Source organism: Terrapene carolina, unplaced genomic scaffold (assembly GCF_002925995.2).
Source record: "Terrapene carolina triunguis isolate 2854851 unplaced genomic scaffold, T_m_triunguis-2.0 Scaffold695, whole genome shotgun sequence".
Classification (NCBI taxonomy): Eukaryota; Metazoa; Chordata; order Testudines; family Emydidae; genus Terrapene; species Terrapene triunguis.
Window position 1 is genome coordinate 1,896,263 of NW_020665046.1, and position 23,198 is coordinate 1,919,460.

At 54.1% G+C, this 23,198-nt stretch overlaps 1 protein-coding gene across 2 annotated transcripts in view; it reads right to left on the minus strand.

Annotated features, from left to right (window-relative positions):
* Positions 1-369: 369 nt before the first annotated feature.
* The window catches only part of SBK1 (SH3 domain binding kinase 1), a 76,956-nt gene continuing 54,127 nt past the window's right edge, over positions 370-23,198 (minus strand). For both annotated transcript variants that reach the window (XM_024215109.2, XM_024215110.3), the window contains exons 2-4: positions 6,474-6,676; positions 4,855-5,057; positions 370-1,697 (exon numbers count right to left, since the gene is read on the minus strand). In XM_024215109.2, coding sequence (XP_024070877.1) covers positions 909-1,697; positions 4,855-5,057; positions 6,474-6,676 — 1,195 coding nt within the window. In that variant the 3' untranslated portion in view covers positions 370-908. The remainder of the gene's footprint in view (positions 1,698-4,854; positions 5,058-6,473; positions 6,677-23,198) is intronic.

A 23,198-nucleotide genomic window follows, 5' to 3' on the forward strand; every position in this document is an offset into this window, starting at 1 on the left:
ACCGGGCCTGAGCACGGACACAAAGAGCCAACAAAAGAGTGACAGTGGGCAATGCTGGAGGGCAATGCTGCTGCAGTGCCAGCTGGGATGGTGCTGGCCCCATGCTCTCTCACAGGGATCCTGTAGCAAGATCCCGAGCCCCAGCGCCCACCCTGCCCCAGGGAACAATGCACCAGTTTGCATATCAAGCCTTGACAGTGATAGGGGCCCCCGATGACCCCAAGAGCCCCACACCTGCTGCCCGCAAGATGGCCACCCTTGTTGCTTATTAACTACAAACCACCCATCACTGGCAGCCCCACCCCATCCTACCCCCCACCCCACCCCCACACACCCAATGGCTGTGATATCCCTGCTGAGCCCCTGCTGCCCGCAAGATGGCCACCCATCCGTGTGTCCAAGACTCGGTGCCGATTCCCTCCCTCCTGTGGCTTCCTGCTCTCATCCCTGTGAAAGTCCCTGCCCACCCCCAACAATGGGAAGAGCCTCAGCGCTCCTCCCAGGCCCCACTGACAAAGCAGGGGCACAGTGCAGAGTGCCAGGGGAAGCAGCCTCCAACCCAATCATGGAAGACGTGACGGGGAGGGGCCGCCATGACACACATGGTCCTTCCCGGCCACCAAGCCGGGGCCTTTCTGTCTGGCTGTGTCTGCACTCTGGCCTTTCCTCCAGGGTTTAGCTGTACGTCGCATCCTCAGTATCAGTGAGTACTAGCAGTGTGAGTATTTTTTGCTTCGGGAGACACGGCTCCTGGTCCCTTTTCACACAAAAAGGAATCCCCATCCCCCCTTGACCCCCATTCACCAGTGGGGCAAGGAGCCGGGGGTGCTGACATCATCGTTGCAGGCTGTACGGAGCAGAGCGGTGTCGCGAGGACCAGCTGTCCCCTCATTCCCACTGAGCCCTCATCAGACACAAATCTCTATTGCTGTGGCCAGGACCATCTGCCCTTTGCCTTTGTCCTGCCGCCCGTCCGTCCGGCTAGCTCCCCCGGGGGAGGGTAGGCCTGGCTCGGAGGCAGAGAGCCGGGGGCCACTGCCTTCCGTCAGGATGGTTCTCTTGAGCGGGGTGGGGGTGCAGGAGCTGGGCGTCTCATGGCGGTGGGGGCCGGCGGAGAGCTTATCTCCGGCATGCTTGCGGGAGCGGTAGGAGGGCCGGCGGCGCACCTCTGACATCAGGTCATACTTGATGAAGTAGAAGACCTCCTTGACGGGGCAGCGCTTCTCGGGGTCCAGGGCCAGGAGACGCTGGAACATGCGCAGGGCGTTGTCTGTGAAGCGCCGCCACTGGGATGGCAGGCCTGCCAGGCGCCCCTTCTGCCACCGCACAAACTCCTCAAAGAAGGTGTCCGAGGCAGAGGCTGCCTCCCAGGGGAAGTTGCCAGTCAGGACGCAGAAGATGAGCACCCCGAAGGCCCACACGTCAATGCTGGTGTCCACGGCGAAGCCTTCGGCCCGGCCGGCCTGGCACACCTCGGGCGCTGTGTAGGGTATGGTGCCGCTGATGCGCTTCACCCGGCAGCCCACCTTGCGGGTCATGCCGAAGTCGGCCAGCTTCACCCGGCGGCAGTCGCGGTCAAAGAGCAGTACGTTCTCCGGCTTGATGTCCCGGTGCACCAAGTTCTTGCTATGCATGTAGTCCAGGGCCAGGCCCAGCTGCTGCACACAGCGCTTCACCATGTCCTCGGGGAGGCCCACCTATAAGGGTAGACACAGCATATTAGCACCGGGCATGGGGATGAGGGGCAGGGGGTCACACGTGGAGTCAGACAGGCAGGCACTGGGGGTTAAGCCACAGAACAACAGAAGCGAATGGATTAACAGCAGGTTGGCTCTCCTGGGGACTGTCCCTGACTGCCAGGCCGCTCACAAGGTGTATGGGGCCCATCACAGACATGTCCTGTTGGCACATTTCAGGTCACACAAAGACTCTCCCCTTAGGAGCTTGAATTAAGGAGGTCCTACAATAATTCCTTTATCAGTGCTTAAGCTCCTCCTTCCCCAGGCCTCCATGTGCCCTCACACAGATGGAAGTGTGTCACTCCGAAATGGCACATGCCCCATGTTCCTGGTCACTGCGGAGATCACCGCCTGCTCCGAGCTCTGTCCCAGACCTGGCCGCACTATGTATCTCTTCTCTGGTCAGTATCTGGTAACGAGCTGCCCAGACCTGGCCGCACCATGCTCCATGACATGGAGCCGTGGCTCTCCTCTGAGGGCACATCCCCCATCCACTGTCACCCTCCAATCCCAGGTAAGGTCCCCTGCTCCCAGTGCTGGACCCATAAGTCAACTGGCAGCAGGATCTCAGTTGAGGACCTTCTCCCTGAGAGAGGCCAAGTCTGGAGAGCCACCTCAGCCTCTCCTCCTCCTGGGTCTCTCTCTAGGGCCTGTTAATCCCCAACAGACCGCGACACCCTGGGAGGGGGCATAGGTGCCGACTCCGTGGGTGCTCCAAGGCTGGAGCACCCATGGAAAAAAATTAGTGGGTGCTCAGCACCCACTGGCAGCCAGCTCCCCTCTGCAGCGCCTCCCACCTGCCTGCTGCCCCGCCGATCAGCACCTCCCCCGCCCTCCCAGCTCCTCCTGCCTGCCTCAATCAGCTGTTTCACAGAATCGCGTGGTACAGGAGGCGCTGGGAGGGAGGGAGTGGAGTAGGGATGGGGCACGCTGGAGGGAGAGGGTGGAACTGGGTGGGAAGAGGCGGGGAAGGGGCGGGGAAGGGGCAGGGTGGCAGTGGAGGCTTGGGGGAAGGGGTGGGGTGGGAGCAGGATCTGGGGTGGAGCGGGGGGTTGAGCATCCTCCGCGCCCGGAAGAAGCTGGCTGAGAAGAGCGATGGAGCTAGAGGGGCTGGTTGAGGAGGCGAGATGAAGGGTGCTTGGCCGAGGCGGTGTGAAAGGGAGGAGAGGAGGTCGTGGTGTCCATGTGGGAGCAGGGAGAGGAATTGCTTAAGGTGCTCTGGGGTTGGGCAGGGTAAGAGGAAGGAGACTGACAAAAGGGAAGTCTACGCTGAGCTTCAGGAGAAATAACTAAGGCAGAGAGGTCCAGAGGGACATACAATAAGCTCCCACAGGAAGTGGTGGCAGCTCCATTTAGCACGGGCCAAGGTCCTGGAGAACAACCCAACACTGGCCCATGGGTGGGAAGGGGATGGACTAGGTGACCTAAAAGGCCTTCTCCACCTCTAGCGTCTCTGACGGCAGCGTTGCCTCGGGTGCCTATCCATGTGCAACACAGAAGCTGGGTGGAAATTTGGAAACCGTCATCATCCTGAAATGGCAGCCAACAAACTGTCTCCCTCCCTCCCTCCCACACACCAAGGGTTTGAGGGGGTGATCGGGCGGCTGGGTGCGAACTGCCAGCCACTTGGGCAGGGCTGTGGAGTTCAGCAGGGGTGGGGATACAGTTCCCCTTCTTCTCCAGGGGGCAAGGTCCTTATCCCTCGCCACCATCTTGGAGACCAGAGCAGGCCTGGTGGAACCAGTCCAGAACCCATCCCACAGTGGAGATCTTAGCCAGAGCTCAGGCTAGTCTGAATCCCTGGGCCAATGGCAGACACCAACGCCAGCCTCCCAAAGATCAAACTGGTGAGGGGCACACAGGGGCTAGAATTTCCTGGGTCACAAAGGAGAGGGCATTTCAAGGACTCACCCCCCCCCACACACACACTTGTCTCTTGTACACCCTGTCTCTTGTCTTTGCTACAGCACCCGCTGAAGCTGTATAATCACATTTTCCTTTATTCGCTTTACATTACGATTTCATTACACTTCCAATTCAATTATGTCTAATTATATTTGGGGAGATCTCTTTCTCCTCTTTGGTCATCCTTTCTCCTTGGTTCTCTCTCAGTTCTGTCTGCTTATTCCTCCCCTCCCCCCTCGCCTTGTTCATTCAGTGCAGAGAGGGGAAATGTTTTATGATCAGAGCAAGCAGTACTATGTGTGCCGTTGGACTAGCTCGCCCCAGGAGATGGCTATGAACCCCTGGTCACTGTTGAACCCTCCCTGCTTTCGTAAGGATAATGAATCATAGTCATTAATTTCTTATTTTCATCTAGCATCTTTCAGGATCCCAAAGCACTTTGCAAATGGTGGAGACAAGAATCACTTAAATGCGGCCCCCTCTGGGGTGGGACATGCCAGCAGTTTAACAGCGCACAGCATCACTAGGCAAAGGTTTAGGACAGGAAGTGATGCATAATGCACCCAGTTGCAACTGCATGGCAAGCATAAGCAGGAAGGTTGTAGTGACCCCAGTTAGCATTTAACAGCCCTGCTCTTGTGAAAATTGCTACAGGCTCATTAACAGGACACAATTGGCCAAGGGCTCAGCTTTGTCTCATCTAAGGCATGCTGCCCCCAGGGGTGAGGTCTGATTGCAGAGTCGGGGGAAGAGCGCCACCTACTGAACACCCTGTATATGCAGGAGCCACTAACACCCGGGATGCTCCCAAGTCAGAGCTCTCCACTCACTCTCACCTTGCCCAGGTGTAAAGGAACCCACAAGGTGCTAGCAAGAGGAGAGCCAGACCCAGGAGCTCTCATACGGGAATGTCAGGGCTTTCCTGTGGAGGTATTGCACTCAGGCACCTGCCAGGCCTGAGCCTGGTATGCTGACTCCAGTCAGCACCCTTGCTTAGCACACGAGATCACAGCTGGAGGACAGAGTCTGCCTTTAGGTCTCTCAGTAGCAGAGGTGGGACGGGGGTCAATGGGGAAGAAGGTCTTCTCTTGTAGGATAGGGGTCTATTGTGCAGGGGAGCTGGGGCAGCCCCAGTTGAGGGCCATGGGTGTTAAAGCTCAGACTCTGGGGGCAGGAGAGAGGCAGTCCAGGGAAGCTTCCTAGCCGGTACCTGTGGCGGGATGATGTCAAAGAGGTCCCCACCAGGCGCGTACTCCTGAGCGAAGACGTAGCAATCCTCAGTCTCAAAGACCACGTCAAAGACCTTGATGATGAAGGGGCTGGAGGAGAGCGTGTTGGTGATGCTGAACTCCCGCAAGAAGTTCTTCAGCTTCGTCTTGCTCTTGTTCACGAACTTCAACGCCATTTTGGTGCCTACAGAGGAAAAGGCTCAGGAGAAGGCTCAGCAACATAGGACTCCTCCCAGACCAGTGGGGAGGTTGCGGCGGACACAACGCTCCCCCGAGAGCTCCCAAAGCCATGGCCCCCGGCTCAGGCACCACCCATCCTAGCAGTGCGGTCCCAGCAGGTGCTGCTCTCTGTATCAACCCAGCTCTACATGGCTCGTCAGGGCCTGGCCCACACCCACTAGACCTCTGGAGAGGCCTGTGCAGAAGACATTGGCCTTTGAGCACAAGGACTGAGATTTTCCTGTCCCTTGACCATTTTCAAGATTTTAAAAAATATTCCCATCCCAACTCAGAATGAAGACTTGAAATTTCAAAAAAATGTGCAAACTGAAAATCTGGAAAAAAAACTGATTCAGGTCAGTGGAATCGTTTCATTTCCATTTTCTCAATTTTTGTTTAACTCTCATTAGCTCAAATTTCTAAACAAAAAGTCATTTTGAACCAGAAAAGTGGAATTTTTCATGTCGAATTCTAAACTCTTTTTTTCAAAAATGTTTTGAGTGGAGAAGTTCATCGACGAAGCCCCTTTCCCAGGAAACGTATCCGTTTGGATGAAAAACATTTCATTGACAAATTCCTGACCAGCTCTGCTGGGGCCAGTAGCTAGGCAGGAACACTAACAGGAGCACCTGGCATCCTCTCCAAAGGGCTTTGCACCCCCAGAACTACAGAACAGTCTCAAAGCAGCAAGCCTGATCCATTGGGAGCTGTACAGAAGGGACCGCCACAGCCTCAGCACACCATGGAGACCTCCACGCCTATCCTGTCAGCTCACCGGGGGCAGAGGACTGTGGGCGTGCCAGAGAATAGCCCATGGAATGGCAGACAGAGTGGATCCCTGTGGCCACAGGCCCTGGTAAGAGGCAAGCAACAGGCCATGCCTGCTACTCTCCCAGTAGCTGGATGCCCCCGGCTGTGGGTTGGGGAGTGCACCCGTCATGCCAGTGTAATTTCTGCTAGCAAAACCCTTTGACTTAGACTGGAGATGTGGCGATAATAAGCCGAGACCCAGCCTGCTTCAGGGGTCCCTGTCTGAGCAACTCCTGACTCCTCCATGAGCTGAACCCAAGCTGAGGTACAGGAGCCTGACACTTCCTGCAGCTGGTGTGGCTGGAAATACCCCAAGGTGAGCCACTCCCAGTGGGCATCAGTCAGCCTGCAGCAGACAGGCACCAAGCCAAACAAGAGGGACAAGAATCTTAGTGCTCCCTGACCTGCTAACAGGTCTGGGCTGAACCTCAGATGGCTGCTCAGTTCCTCCACCCCAGCTGTCTCTCCCCTCCCCATCCAGCTGCTCCCAGCCCGTGGCTCGCTGAGCTGCCAACAAGCCCTGCCTGCCCAAATGCCTAGGCCTGGCCGCTAGGAGCTGAGCTGGCCTCACCTGTGCTTTTGTGGGACACCAGGTCCACCTTGCCGTAGGTGCCCTTGCCAAGCTCGCGGATGAGGTCATAGTGCTTGTTGATGTCGGTGCCGGAGAGGGTGCGGATGGCCAGCGACTGCATGTCCTCGGTGATCAGGGGCACCCCGCAGCAGGCCAGCTTGCGCGACGGCTCCTGCTCGATCGAGCCAGCACTCATTGTCGCACTGCAAGGCAGAGATGTGGTCAGGGGCATTGCCATATGCGGCCACGCCCGGGGGCCTGCCACGCACACTGCCTGGCTCCCAGCCACGCATTCGCTGTCATGTGTGGCGCTGGGCGGAGGGGAGCCTTGCCCACGGAGCCTCATGAACCACTAGGGGAGTCCTTTGGGGGCTGGGGAGGGCTGCCCCTGCAGGGGCAGAGACCCACTGTGCTGGATAATTCCCCACCCACGTTGTACAGAAACAGGCCCGCCTGTCATCAGTCTAAATTCCCACCCACTCCCTCCGTGGCAGTACTGGTCTTTGCCATCACTCTCACCCCTCTAATCCCTTTGCTGGCTCCCCCTTCTCCATCGCCAGCTCCAGAGCTTCAGAGCTCTGCCCTCCCTGCTCATCTGCCCAGGTGCCATCTCGTCAGCTCCGTCCATGGTGCCCCATTGCCCTCTTCGTCTGCGTCCCCCGTGGCCGTGCTTCCTTCCAGGCCACCCCCTATACATGGAGCGCCCCCTGCACCAAGGCTGGCCAGCTTCTCTAAATGCCCCCAATGGTCCCCTTCCTCCCACAAGGCCTGCCGTGGCTGTAGCCAATATCCAATGCACTTGTCGTGAGTCAACCGCTCACCTCCACAGAGGGAAAGGTCAAGCACTGGGAGAGGAGTCAGGATTCCAGGACTGATACAGGGAATTCCTGGTGGGTGGGGGGCACAGGAGGGGCTGAAATGTGTAATATAATGTGTATTGTGGTAGTGCCCAAGACCCTGTTGTGCTAGGTGCTGTACATTATTTATTAGGGGTATTACAGAAGCACCGAGGAGCCCCAGTCATAGATCAGGCTCCATTGTACTAGGTGCTTTATGTTATTTATTAGGGGTGTGACGGTAGCACTGAGGAGCCCTGGTCTCATTGTGCTGGGTGCTTTACATTATTTATTAGGGGTATTACGGTAGCACCAAGGAGCCCTGGCCCCATTGTGTAGGTGCTGTACAAACACAGAACAAAACAGTGGTCCCTGCTCCCAAACAGCTCAGTGTGTTTGACTTTATAGAGCTCCTAACCCCTTGTAAGTGAGCGGCCATGTCCCAGGATCACTCGGCCTGTGTGTTACACCCCTTTCCCTCTCCTCTCAGCTTTTCAGTCTGTCAGCTCCTCCCTGGCTGTGTCTGGAAGTGTGGACTTACGTTGCAAGTGCCCTGTGACAGGGCTTTCTCCTGGGGTCTGCAAGGTGTGGTATCACTCTGCACACATGTCCTCCTCCCTGGGGCTGGCTGTGAGCCACGCCATAGACAGTGGGGAACTCAGAGGGTCAGGGATAGCTTATTAGCAGAGGGAAGAGCAGGATCCCAACCAGTGGCAATGTCTCAGCTGGCTGGGGATTTCCATAGCATCACCCACAATGCTCTACTGTCACCCTCATTGTGCTGAGGTGGGACAGAGCAGGGAGGAAGAGGTGGCTGCTTACCAAACAGTGAATGTTGGGATACCACAATGAGGCTGTCTGGAAAGGCATTGGTGTAAGCACTAGAGGAGCATCTTTACTAAGGGTAGCCTACAGAGAGCAGCTGTCTGAGCAGGTCTGATTCCATCTAGCAGGGGGCAGAGGTGCATGCCCACACCCATGCTCTTGTCCAGCAGGATGGATGCTCTTGTGGCTAAGGTCTGGCACTGGGTCTCAGGAGATTGCAGTTCAATTCCCTGCTCTGCCATGGGCTCCCTGTGTGACCTTGGGCAGCTCCTTTGACCCCTCTGTGTCTCGGTTCTCCACCCACACAAGGTACAGCTGTAAGGCAAGGAGCAGCCTACACCAGAGGGTTTCAGAGCCTGGGTTTTCAGGCCTGTGCAGTGGCACTAGAAAGAACTGTGTAGCTGTACGGGCTCAGGCTTTGACCCCCTGATCCAGGGGAAAGCTCGCTGGAGTGGGGCTGAAGGGGCCTGAGCTGTGTTCCTCACTGCCACGGACTTGCTGCGTGACCTCGAGCACATCTCCTCACCTCACTTCCCCAGCTGTCAAAGGGGGAATTGTACCTCCTGAGCACTAGGAGATCTGTGTGTGGAAGAAGAGCTAAGTATCTTTCTAGCATTTGCTATACAATCTCTGCTGGGGAAAAGGGGGTGGAGGGGAAGATGCCCGGCGTTGGGGAGGAGGGCAGGCTAGCGAGGTGGATTTCTAAGGGGCCCACATACCAGAGGTTCTAGGCACCAGGAGAAAGTTACAGCTCTGCTGCTTGTCATTTGGGTTAGCTGTCATTGCCAATTCTTTAGCCTTCCCATAACACCGCATTACCCTCACCCTGGCAGAGAGGATCCAGATGCCAGCAGCACACAGCAAAAAACAAGATGCTGTTACTTATCCCCGCAAAACTGGCGGCATTTCTGTTCTGAAAGCAAGTCAGGGCACGGAGGCCCAAGCTGCCCTCCCCCCCCACGCACACAGTCACAGACAATTTCTGAGGGGGGCTGGTTTAGGCAGGATTCGGGCAGATGCAGTTGGGGCTGGCCAGGATCTGAAATCCAGGAGATCCTGGGTTATAAACGGGGAGCCTTTGCGCAGCAGCAAATGCATGATGAAGGCCAGCTGGTGCGTGGAGTTTTAAAGAGCAAAACCCCCCTGCTATGCCAACGGGTTTTCATTCACAGAAAGATAGGACCTGATTATGTAGAGAGCTGCCTCCAACACAATCCTAATCCCTTCCCCTAGGATAGCTGGTACCGCCTATGATCTCATAGCACCGGACAAAGAGAGACTAATTAAGCCTCACATCACCCCTCCGAAGCAGGATGGGATCTTTTATCCCCATTCTGCACATGGTGAAACCGAGGCACAGAGCGGTGATGTTAACTGCCTGGATTCACACAGCAAGGGTGAGGCAGAGAACCAGATTGCCCAGCTTCCAGGCCTGTGCTCACACCACTAGGCCATCCTGTCTCACAGCATTAAATACTCAATCACCTACAGTGATTCTCTCACCAGCTTGAGTGTAGCAAGGACTAGTGTTGATATGCTGCAGACTTTGGATGCTATGGTGTGCTTCCTATAAAGGAAAATAGTCTGTGCCCCCTCCCCTGGACCTTCCCCCTCCACACATACTGTGCTGCTGCTGCTACAGGAGAAATCATAGAATCATAGAATATCAGGGTTGGAAGGGACCTCAGGAGGTCATCTAGTCCAACCCCCTGCTCAAAGCAGGACCAATTCCCAACTAAATCATCCCAGCCAGGGCTTTGTCAAGCCGGGCCTTAAAAACTTCCAGTCAGCCACTGCAGGGCCAGCTGTGTAGCTCATGGCCCATCTGTATACAATGTGACAAAGCTGCTTTCTCAGTTTGCTGGCTGTCTTAGGGATTTGGTAATGGGCTGTAGAATTTTTCACTACTGGGTTACTGGTTCAAATCCAGCCCAGATCTGTGCTTATCCCATGAAATGGTTGAGTAGGGGTCTCCGCCACTTCCTCCCATATCACAAAAACACCACTGATTGCCCCCTTCTTGGTAGTCTCCAAAGGTTAAATGAGGACTGAAGAGGGAGCTACTGCCTGGCCCGAGCAGCAGGTACAGGGGTGGTTTGCAGAGAGGGTTGTACAGCTGCTGAGGATAATCCAAGCATTTCATGCTCCAGGACTGTCCTGTGGCTGGGTGCCCATCGACTGCACAGAATTCACTCTGGAAATCGCTTTAGTTAACAGCATTTGGGCAGAAGAAACCAATGCTGCAGTAAAACAAGCCCAGAGACAGCTTCCTGAGCGGGGTGACATGGCTCCTGCTACGAGGTAAGAAGCAACAAGCCCAGCGTACACAAACTGACCAGAGCCCATTGCTACCCTCCACCAAGGAAACCTGGGCAAGGGAAGATCGTGAAATGAAAACACAGAGATGCCCCCGCCTCAAGTCATGTTCTGACACGCTGCAGCTAATGTCCTCCCCGGCTGGTGTGCAAGAGAGGTGTGTGACTGCCAAGGAGTGCACGGGTGTGTACAAATGCAAGAGCGGGGGAGGGGAGTGTGAGAGGGATGTGTTTAAGTGCATGAGAAGTGTGTGTTGCAGAATGCCCGGGTGGGGTGAGCAAGAGAGGGGTGCACCGTGTGTGAAATCTTCCTGGTATGCCTTCCCCCCCTCCCTGGGACAGAAGCAGGGTGCACCTTGGTTTGAGTTGTGTGCTATTGCTCTTCCCCTTGAGCTGCTCTCTTCTTGGGCAGGTCCAGAAGCGATGTAGACGATTGAATCTCTGCTCATCTTCTCCCACAACATTTGCCTCTGAAGGGCCCTGAAGGGAGTGTAAGTCCCACTGGGGCTGTACCAAGCTCCCAAGTGCTGGGTACCCAGGGGTAAAGTGCCCCAGATGCTCAGCTTCTGGCTGCAGAGGCACCTGGGCTTTCCCCCATGCACTGGCCCTGCTCATTCTGCATTTCCCAAACCGTCTGTGGGGGTTCTCGTTGGGGAGTGCAAAGGGGAGCCCTTGAGAGCACTGGATAGCCAGAGCCCCCAAGGCAAGGCTGAAAGGCCATTTTCCAAAATGCCACTGATCTTGGAGACCTCCATTTTTGGGAGCGCCTGACTTGGGACACCAGGGGCTGGTTCCCATTGGTGCTGAGCTCCTGGCAGTTCTCATCAGAGTCAAGGGGAGAGGCAGGAGGTGCTCAGCCCCTGGGAAATCAGGCCTCAAGCTATCACAAGTCAGGTGACCAAGCTCAGTGGCCACTTTGGCCTAAGTGGCTGGGCTGCCTGTGATTGCTGTAGTACCGTATGGCCCCTGCCATTCTAGAGCTCTGTGGAGCGAGAGGGGGCTAGGAAGTGGCCAAGTCCAATTGGCAAACATGGGGCCAGTTCACCCCCAGGAGATGACATCAGCGGGAAGTACTGGTATTCCGCAGGAAGGGAATCAAGCCTTGGGAACCACCACTGTGCTGGGGTGTTTGCCAGGCTGTTTCTTGCTCTTCCCAGGCTCTGATGCTGCTTTGAGGTGGTGGGGGGATTGTCTGGGGCACAGAGGGGCATGGGCGGAGGAGAAATTCAGGCTGGATGCTGAGATTAGACTGTCAGCTCTTTGGGGCAGGGACCCGCTGGTTGTTCTGTGTTTGTGCAGCACCCGGCACAACGGGGTCTTGGGCCATGTTGGGGGCTCCTACATGCCACTGTAATACACCTAATAAATGTACAGCGCTCAGCGCCAGGAGAGCCTGGTCCATGACTAGGGCTCCTAGGTGCAACTACAAAACACATACTAAATAATAAACATGGTGAGATCACTTGGGGTTGTTTATTGATGTTGGACCCCTCAGGTTGGACTCTCCTGCACTTTGCCAGCCTGGCATGAGCACCCTTCTGGGACATCAGCATTCTGGAACTGTCCCCCACAGGCCCTAGGTGCAGGTGAGGCAGACACACTGATCCCCAATGGGCAAACACAGACCATTCCACCTCGGCAGCCACTCGGCCACTGTTGCCTAGTACCAAAACCACTGCCCAGAAGCCTCAAAGGGGCAGGGGATGTTAACTGAGTTGGAATGAAGTGTCCAAGCTGTCTCATTCCGTAACAACCGAGTGAGATTCCATCGCCAGGCACTGACATGCCCTGTGCAGCTCTGCGATGACTTTCAGCTCTGCCCTCACCACTGCTGAGAGCTCTGGATGCTGGAGTACATCACTGCGGCCAGGTGCCTCTCCCCTGAGTGCTCTTTGTGGCAGGGGCTGTCTCTTCATTATACAGACTGGGCAGAATTCAATTGTATTTTTTTACCCTTTCCACAGATGACAGGGATGCGAATTTTTAAGCATTTAAAATGTTTTTAATCAATTTAAATTTTCACAGTCATGGGAAATTGGGGGGGGGGGTCAGACAATAATTATTTAATGATAGGAGATGTTGAGATTCAAAAAGTTAAAGCTTTATGATGATTAAAACACATTGTCAACATCACATATCAAAATAAATATCCTTCAATCAAACTTTAATAAGTTCTCAAGCCATGTTTTTCTTACTGTGCCTCTCTGTACATTTCAATTATTATCCATGGCAATATTTGTAGTCGGTTTGGGTGTGTATGGTGTGTACGGTGAAATGGACATTTACCGATAAAAATCCAATCCTCCCAAGCCTAATGATGTGTGTACAGTGCCAAGCACAATGGGTGTCAATCTATAACCAAGGCCTCTAGGCATTACCAGAATACAGGTGACCACAATTATAATCCACCCCAGCACATCTGTCTCCAGCCAAACCTCCAGCTTCGGCAGCCCAGCTGAACTAGACAGCACTTTTACTGGGACAGAAGGGAAGGGTGTGGAGAGAGGAGCTTACGCCTCTCACTACCCCCCCCCCTTTTCCCCACCCCATAGTGAGCTTCCATGTTATCTCACGGGGACTGTTATCCCGCTGTGGTTGTGCTGTCTGATGACTAGTTACCATTGCTACTCATTCACACAACAGACAGGTGAACTCCAGGACTTAATTACTGATCATGATGGGGTGTGTACCCCGCACAGACCCGGAAGGGGCTAATGAGGCCTGGGAGGCCAATGATGTTATGTGGCTGCACATGGAGGGGGAGCCAGGTTTAACTGATCTTGATGCCCAACTGGGAAGGAGCAGGCTGGTTAGTAAAAAGCCAGGAAGCTGAGAGCAGAAGGGGGCTGCAAGGAGAGAAGCTGCAGTCACTGTCTGGGAACTGACAGCTGGTGAGGAAGAAACCTGGGAGGAGAATAAGCCCTGGAAGCCTAGCCTTGAAAGAAGGGCCAACCCAGAGAAGCTATGGGGAAGAAGGACTGTGAGAGGCTGAGTACAAAGAAGCCCAGGTAAACAGCATCTAGGAGTGGGACAGTGCAGACCTTGGCTGCCAGTTGCAGGGTGCCTGGGCTGGACACCAGTGTAAAGGTAAGGCTTGGGTTCCCCTACCACCCATTGGGAAAGTGGCATGAGCCCAGAGTCTGGGGCCAGAGCCCTGACTTAAGGTCTAGAAATTATTTGTGGGACTTTTATTTGTTGACCTTTGTTACCCCAAAAGGAGCAGACATAAATCTTGTGACCTGGCTGGAGGGCCAAGTTGGTGGAGGAGAGACCACCACAGCAATGAAGCAACAGCAGGGGGCGCCACACGGGGATACAGCCGCTATGCCATGCTTGGCCACAAAGAGTGCTAAGAGTGACCACCTTACACTTGTTCATACATAATACATGTATTTTTAGAATCCAGGTACATTGATTACATAGAGTTTACACTGGAATTACTCTGTCATGTAGCAGCCGCCTTACAGTTACAGGAACTGGTGAGAATTCAAGGTACACAAAGCACAACAACCACAGAACTTCAGTGATTGCTGTATAACTGTTGCATAACTTCACTGTGTTGACAGTGTAGCTATAGTTTGACTGCACAGTGATTGCAGCAGAACTACAGGTAACTACACTGCCATTGCAGCATAAATACCACACCACTACATTGTGACTGTAGTGCAACTACAGCATAATTACAGTCACTATATTATATCACCGACTGTGATGGGACAGCAGGATTTCACACAGTCCTGGCCTCTCCTTGGGGTGACATAGGCACCCAGCAGCCCCACATGCATACTGCAGGGCGACCTCAAGAAACGATGCCAAATACAAAAGGGAATTAAGTCCCATCCTTCCTCCTGGCCACTTGGATCTAACTGGCATGGTCCCAGCCATACAACCGGGCAATAGGAGGCCAGCCTTGGGATGTAAAAGATACGAAAGCCCGTGAGGCATCCATGCAGCAAGAGGATCTCATGCACAGCTGGGGCAGGGAAGACTTTCTAAGCACCACTTTGAAGGTCATGCAGTTGTAATTTGCCTTGAGACCAAGCTGACATCTACATGAAACCACACTGGAATGATCCATCCAGCATGGCTAGCCCAAAATCTCCTACCAATGCTGACTTGCTCTTAAAGCAAACCTGAGATGGATTGCTGGGGACTGTTTCTTCATTGGTGTTTCCAAAGTCCTGCTCTGAGTCCATATCAGGGCAGTAGAGACCCCAGAAAGGCAGGACAGCCACACAGCCCTGATGGAGAGCTATTAACAAATAAATGGATGGGCTTGGTCTACACACAGTTTTTGCACTGCTTTCACCATATTGGTTTAGAAACAAATACAGCTCGAGTAGTGCCAATCCCATGTGTGGATGCACTTATATTGGTATCAAGGTGCTTATAGCTGATTCCCACATGGGAAGGGGAATAAGTTATATTGATATATGGCGGCTTCATACTGGTACAACTGCAGCTATACTTGGAATTGTAACCGGTATAATTATAGCTGTAACAAAAATCACAACCCTAACACACAATTAGACTGGCGCAAAACTTGTGTGCAGAGCAGGTGAGAGAAACCAGGGCAGTGCCAGAGTACTGCAGAAAAGCAGATGCTGTAGCAATCTTCAGAACAAAAAGAAGAGCAGTCCTGACTATAACTGGCCCCTACATCTCACCTGGCTTTCAAGTAAAATAATGAAACAAAAATAGTAAAGCATCCAAGGCCTCCCTCCCTATCGACCTGCACCATGTGTAGTCCCCAAGTGGGTGTACAATGCTACCCAACTCTGAACAGTACTGCTTCACATCCACTTTGGATTCTGCATGGCTGTAAATGGTCTCACTCGTGCAATAGCCAATCAGACCCCAAAGGCAGGATAGAAACACAAAAATCAACTAGCACTGGGTGTTTGCAAAGAACAGATCTGCCCGGATAAAGCTGACGGCTTTTCTTTTGCAAAAGATTTCCAAAATCACTGGGCAAGAGGAGAGCAGTTGCTGTTATACAGTTAGATGTGAATACAGTGGCTCACGACATCTCTCAACATTAATTCCAATTAGCTGGCATATAAACAGTGTCTTTTAGATGGAAAATGGTCTGCAGGGCCCTAGGCCAAGGGTTACCGTTATCACAGCATCAAAGAGCCAAGGGTAACAAATAGCAAAACCACAGATGGCGGGGAGGTGCCTGCTGCCATGCCCCAGGGATAAACCACATGTGATGGGGTGGACAAAGCCCACACTGGGCAAGAAGGAGTTAACAAGAGCCTGTGGACAGTCAGTCCTGGGAGGGCGGGGGGGAGGGAGAAGAGCAGATACCGGTTCTCACTCAGTGAGAGAAGCCGAGCTAAAGCGGGAAGCTACGGGTGCAAGTCTACGCTGCAACAGAACACCCATAGCTGGCCCAGGAGAGCTGACTTGGGTTTGTGGGGCTATAAAATTGCAGTGTAGACACACAGGCTGGAGGGAAGGCAGCTGGCCCTGGGTTCGATGTGCTGGTGGAGGGGCCTGCAGGAAGACTCCAGCTGGGTCAGGGACGGGCCTGCCAGGGAAGCAGAGAAAACTCTCCTGCAGCTGGGCGGCGGAAAGTGCTCTGAAGCTCTGCAGTGAGCCTGAGGAGAAAAAGAGCTGCCAATACACCCCAAGCCTGTGCAAAAGGTGGAGGCAGGAAGTGGTCCTGGGAGGCAGTGCGGGTCTGTGCAGATAGGCCTTGGCTGCTTATTAGAGGATCCCTGGACTGGACGCCAGAGGAAAGAAAAGACCATTGAGGGGGGTGGTGAGGCACCAGGGTAAGGACCCTTGCACCCCCCTGATACCAGGGGCAAGGACGACGGAGTCTGGAGTTGGGCTGATATCCCAAGGGGAGGTTGATGGTCTATTGTTTGTTGGACTCTTGGTTTACCCAGAAGGCATGGGGCTGTATGTGACTTGCCCAGAGGGCCGAGCCACAAGAAGAAATGACCCACCAGGCTGTGGGGACTGTCTTGCAATGCCCAGCCACAAGGGGGCACTCTGGCAGCAAGCCACATTCTGACACCACACAGTAATCTACATATCTAAGGCACTTCCATGGCACTCACTATATCTGAGCTCTTCCCAGTCCTTAATGTATTTACCCTCACAACACTTCTGTGAGGCAAGCCTATTGTCCCCATTGTACAGAGGGGGAAACTGAGGCATGGAGCTGCTAAGTGACTTGCCCAAGGTCACAGAGAAAGCCTTTAGCAATTCAGGGAATTGAACCTAGGTCTTCAGAGTCATTTTAGGCTTCTACCCTTACCACTGGCCTAGCCTTCCTCTCTAGGGATGAGCTGCAGCTGATACTGAACTAGGAGGTGCTGTGACCATAAGTGAGGGCTGATAAATACAGAGGGACCCAGAGAGGTTACTGACATGGGCCCGATCCTGCAATCAATTCATTCTGACACAAGGGTCTGTCCACGTGGATCCCCTCCTGGGATCAGGGCCATGGGCAGGCAATCCCACTTGTAAAAATGCAGCTAATATCCTAAAATTGTGCAAAGTCCAGGATCCTGGATGGGAGGGAGGAAGCCAGGATCAGTAAAAGAGAATTAGGGGCAATACCAGAGAGCAATTTAGGTATGAGTGTTATGGCAAAAGGAGTGGCCAATCAGTGCAATTTTAGGGTTGCACTCCCAGGACGAGTAGATAGCTGTCCATCTCAATGGGACCTGGCACAACCTCACCTGAAATCCTGGGTTTGGTTCAGGGTTATCAGAAAGACATTGATAAACTGATGAACAACAATACAGACCATCTGGGTTCTAGAGGGACTGACATGAGGAAAGCTGATGAGATTGCATGGCTAAGCAGGGGGACAAACAGAGGGTGCAAACATCAAGAAGGGGAGAGTAGAGCAAAGGGGTATAGGGAGGAGTAGTGGGACATTTAGGCTGAAGATCAAGAATCTGTCCCAACTGAGATCTATGAAGCTTTGCAAGGGAACGGGTGGAGACCCCATGGCTTGGCCCAGGTCAAACTAGACTGGGTGAAACATTAGCAATTATACCATGTAGGGGAAAATCCTGCATTGGCAGGAGACGCTCTGCTCTAATAGGATGTTTCCATCTCTGCAGGAATCACCGCCCTGGCACAGACCAATGGTCCATCTGTGCCCAGCTTGTCTTCAACAGAAGCCAATGCCAGACCGTTCAGAGGAAGACACTAAACACTCATAATGCACGTAAGTGTGCAATGCTCCACCCCGGGGGAATACTTCCGCCTGATCCCATCTGGTGATCAGCTCGTGCCCGAAGACATGGTTAAGAGCCCTTGTCAGGTGCATTCTATCCAGGGTAACCACAGAGCCTGGCTCTTTTTCTGAAAGATCTGCTCTAGGAATTATTTGGAGACAGTTCTCTGGCCTGTGTTACCCAGGTCAGATTAGAAGATCACAGTGGTCCCTTCTGGCCTTGGAATCTATGAATCCAAAATGCTCTCCTTTACTACTAGAGATAGGGCTGCAGCTAGCTTCCTCAGAATGAAACTGAGCTTCCTGAAATGTCCCATGCTCCATCCCATCCCAGGGTAGGATTTTTCTGGGACGTCACATTCATACAGAGCTGTTTTCACACCACTACAGAGCCTAATTTCACATTCTCTAAATCTTTGTTTTTCAAGAAAAATACAAAAGTTCAGCCAAGCACACCCTGCAACATATGAGCCCTTAGTGTTAGCCCAGCAGTGGTTCTAAGAGCTATCCTGTAGCAGGGAGTTCCAAAAGTTAGGTCTAATGCTAATAATGGGCTTATCAGAGCCAGAGCTTTAGAACTGAAGGTTGCTGGACGGTGATCCAGAAGGACTTTAGTCACTTTTTAAAATCCCAAACTAACCATCCTGCCAACAGCTAACCCAGGCCCTCTTTGAGACACTGCAGCATAAGTGGAATCCATGGCAGAGAGACACACCAGGACTGGGTGCAATAAAGCCTCCCTTCATCCGCAGGACAACTGGCTCTTACTGCCCCAGCCACATGGTGGAAACAGCAGTGGTCGCATGGCAAAGGAGAGAGGGAGCGCCACCTAGTAGTTACAGCAGGAGACTGGGAGCCAGAAGACCTGGGTTCTGCTCCCACCTCTGCTGCTGGTCAGCTGGGTGACCTTGGGCAAGTCACTTAATTCTCTGGACTTCAGTGTACCCATCTGTGTGATGGGGATAATTGACACTGACCTATCTCCAGAGGGGAGGGCCTGGAAGCAGTCAGCTGGGGCCCATGAGAGGGATGAAAGGTCAAGGCTAAGGAGGGAGAAGGGGGTTGAATTCATAATGTCCCACTGGGATTTAGTGGGGGGATTCCAGGAGAGCTCTGGGAGTCCGGGCGAGCTGATGGAGGCTCTGGAGAGACCTACTGCCAGGCTCAGGGGGGCAGAAGCCTAGGGAGGAAGCAAGGGATGGGTCTGAATATGGGCAGACCTTTCCTGCTTGCTTCGGGGTCCCTGGGCTGGAATCCAGAGGAGAGAAAGGTCCTGGGCTCCGCCACCAGTCACTAAGGAAGGGGCTGGGAGATCCCCCGCAAAGGACACGGATGAAGATGACCGAACTTTGGGAGAAGGGTGTGAGGACCACGAGGCCCAGAGTCAGGGCCAGAAAACCTGACGTAAGGACATCGGGCTTATTGTTGGGTTGGACTCTGTTACCCCAGCCAGAAGGGGCAGGGCTTAAACTCCACCTGGCCGGAGGGCCAAGCTGCAAGAAGAGGAGGAGCACAGCAGGCCCCGAGCACCCGTCAGCAGGGGGACCTAGAGAAGATGAAGCTGGTATGCCATGCCCAGCCACAAGGAGACGCTATAGTGGTGAGTCCAGTTATCTACACGAATGTTATCACCGTTATTTATAGCTTGGGCTGTGACTGAGGTCGGGGCCCCCTCGTGCAAGGTGCTGTAGAGACGCAGAGTGAGCCAGCCCCTGCCCAGAGCTGGCCATTGAAACAGACAAGACAAAGGGAGCATCCCTGTTCTACCAACAGAACACGGAGCCTGAGAGTAAATGAGGGACTGAGCCCCGCTCCCCAGCAAGTCTGTGACAGACCCCCACCAGGCCTGCCATCGCTAAGGGCAACAAAGCCTGCCAAGGGAGAGGGGCCAGCAGGAAAGGGTTAACCTGCTAGCTGCTGGCAAGCAGTTCCCCAAGTCACTGGCTTTCAGCAAGGCAGCATAGGGCTCCTTAAGTCCCTCTGCCTCAGCTCACCCAGTGCTGAGCAGGCCTGGGGGCTGCAGTGATGGCAGAAGCCCTGCAGAGTTGTGCCGTAGGCGCCGACTCCGTGGGTGCTCTGGACCTGGAGCACCCACTGGCAGCCAAGCTCCCCCCTCCTCGCTTCCTTCTCCCCCCCTCCCCAAGCACGCTGCGTCCCCACTCCCCCCCTCCCTCCTAGCGCTTCCCCCTTCCCCCACTCCCTGCCAAACGCAGTGCTTAGGACTTTCTGGGAGGGAGGGGGAGGAGCGGGGATGCGGCGCATTCAGGGGAGGAGACGTGGAGGGGGCAGGGCAGGGGCGGGGACTTGGGGGAAGGGGTGGAGGCGAGGGCGGTGCAGGGAAGGGAAGAGGCACAGTTGGGGAGGTCAAGCACCCACCGGGCAGAGGGGAAGTCGGAGCCTATGAGTCGCTCCCTTTGGCGATTCAGTGGGAAGGGGAATCTGCCCCACCGGACAATGGAGAGCAAGATAGCTGACCTAGCTAGTGGGGGGGAACAAAGGGCTTCAGTCTCCTACCCTGTCCCCTCCCCTTGTGTGTGTGGGGGGGCGGGGGAAGAGAATCTCACACAACAAACCCATTGTGTGTTGCTGGGGCCCCAAGGAGCCTGGCCATGCCTCATTGACTGCTTGCATGCCAGGATGCCTGCTGGGCTGCGCTCCCCTCTGAGGGCTGGTGGCTGCCGGAGCTGGCAGGGTTAATAGCTCCACTTGTCTCAGCAGCTGCCAGCTCCTTGTCACTACATATTAAAGCCTGGTGCTAGTGTGAGAGGGAAAGCGCTTCCCTTAGGAACTGGACCTTTTCGCTGCAGCCCCAGCCTGCTCATCTGGAGCATATTTAGTTATGCAGTATGTGGGTCTCGTCCAGAATGCTCTGCCTGGCATGGCAGCCCCCCTGCACCTGGGGCCATGAAACAGACAGGGCTGGGGGGCAGAGGGGGCTTGGGGAGTCACAGGCTCTCAGCAAGTCCTGTCACTCATTTCCACCAGCCCCAGCAATGGAACCTTTCCTGGGCCTTGGGGACCTCATGTCCCTCCTCATCTCCATAGGCAAGGGCTGCATTGTTCTGCCTCTTCATTTCTCGCCTGGACCAAGTCTAGATTCTTGTACATCATAGTAACTGGACTCTTCTCAATCTTCAATGGATTTATCCTCACACATCCCTGGGAGGCAGGGCAGTCATCCCCATTGTACAGCTGGGAAACTGAGGCACATAGCGGCTAAGTGACTTGCCCAAGGTCACATAGGAAGTCTGTGTCAGAGCAGAGAACTGAACCCAGGTCTCCTAAGGCCTAGGCTAGGGCCCTGGACCAGTCTCTCACTCCCTCATAGCCGACCTTGTGCTATTCTGCACACCCAGTGTCAGCGACAGCACAGTGAGAACTCAGGGCCTCCTGCCGCAAAAGCGGAAGGCAAATCTCCCTTAGCTGTTAGCGCATGCGTGGCAAAGCCACATTGCTAAGCTGATTCCACCCAGGAAAGGGCAGCAGTGCACACATACACTGAGCAATCTATTGCAATAACAACATGGCATTTAGTCCATCTCCCCATCCCCCGACCCAGGACCAGTGCAACCCCCTCACCCCAAGCCGGGAGTCTCCCATCACTGCCAGCTCAGGCTGGGGTCTGGCTGTCAAGCTGGGCTCCCTTCTTAGCCGGCTATAGGGATGCTACAGTCTGAGAGGCTGCTGACATGCATGGACTCCAACTAGTCACACTCTGCAGGGCCCCGAGCGGGTCCCACTCAGGCTGGGCCCTAGGAATGGTCCAGATGACAGTGCCCATAACCACTTTGCCTGCAGAGACAGGGGGTCCCTTCTAGTGGTTAAATCCTGGGCAGGGCATTGAGCAGTCAGAGTTCTAATCCCAGCTCTGCCTCGATTGCTTCACCTAGCAAACCAGGCCAGGTTCTGACAGAAACCTGCCTGCTTTGCTGCTGTGGAGCCTGGGAGTCCAGCCTCCAGGGCCATGGCCCCAGGACAGCCAGTTGGGTGGGCTGAAGGGGAGCTAGGAACTGGCTCCCGGCGGAAGCACGGGGAGTACTTTGAGATCCTGAGACGCAGGTGAAGTGCTGTGTTTTATTGAGCGGGGGCATGTCAGATGAAGAAGTGGTGCTGGTGTCACCCACTGGTCAGCGTGTGTTACGGTCCCCCTCAGCGTCTGACTCGCAGAGGATCTGAGTCTCCAGCTGGAGACCTTTAGCAACTCACCCTTTTTGCTTTGGCAATCCCTGGTTCAATCCTCAGCATGCTGGCCAAGGGGCAGCCATTACGCTTGCACGTTCACTATACAGCTGTGCCCAGTCTTCACTGGGGTGGAAAGATGGCAGCTGCCATGCCAGGGCCTTGAGGCCAGGGGAAGAGGGATATACCGCTCCAAGGTGATAAACACCAATGAGCTAAACACACTGAAGTTCAGATCTGACAAGCAGGAACCTTAATGCAGAAATACTGTTGATGCTTGCTCTTTGGACTGCCCAGCACTAATATGAGCATAAATTGGCTGGCTGCTTTAAGCTGTGTTTGAACTGTCTTATCTCCCAGCAAAGACTCAGAGTCACACTGGAACAGAAAACTGAGGGGAGAGCAAAGAATTCACAGGCATTCCTTTCGTTTCTTTTTCTCTCCCACCAGCCTCCTCTCTTCACACTTTTCTGTCCTTCTGAGAAGATTGGGTTGATCCATATCTGGATTCAGCTCCTGGCTCTGCCACTGACTCTCTGTGTGACCTTGGCAAAGCCCTCTAATCTCGCTCTGTGCCTCAGTTTCCCCATCTGTAAAATAGAGGTAACAATCCTTCTTTTGTCTGTCTTGTCTGTTTAGATTGTAAGCTCACTGGAGCAAGGCCTCTCTCTCGCTAGATGTCTGTACCACACCTGGCACAATGGGGCCCTGATCTCAATTAGGGCACTACCATCAAGTGAATAATAGTGATTTTCTGTTGTAAAACACCTGTCTCCTGCCATTGCTGCGCTTTGTCAGGTCAGTGAAAAGGCAAAGAAGAAATAGTATGGACAAGAGACACATGGGGTGGCTTCTGGATTGTCTCTGCGTCCCCGATGGTATTTCGTCTGTGGAGGGGTGACGAGACAAGAGCCGTACAAAGTTCACTAAGAATTCTGCAAAGCCGCTCTCTCAAGGTGTTTGAATCCCACGCCCCCCACAAGTGATGGATGGCTAAGTGGATGGATACAATGCAGCTCTCAGTGAAGTGACAAGGGACAAACCACGGGCTCCCTGGTGGCAGAGAGCAGGAATGCAGCAGTGCCTGCAGTGACGCAGACCAGAGGAGCCGCGGGGAGATATTTACCCCTCTCCCCCGCCCATGAAATCAGAATACCATCTCTCTCCTGTTTACAGCAATTGTGTGGACAGTTCATTGGTTCCGCAGGAACACAGCACAGGCCTTCACCATGCAGGAGTGTCACATTAGATGCATGACATTTGGCAGGTTTGGCGAGAGATTCCATCTCTTATGTGCTACTCCAAAAACACTAGGGGCTTGAAGAACCCACAAGGGGATGGGGGAGAACTCACTGGATCCAGGGTG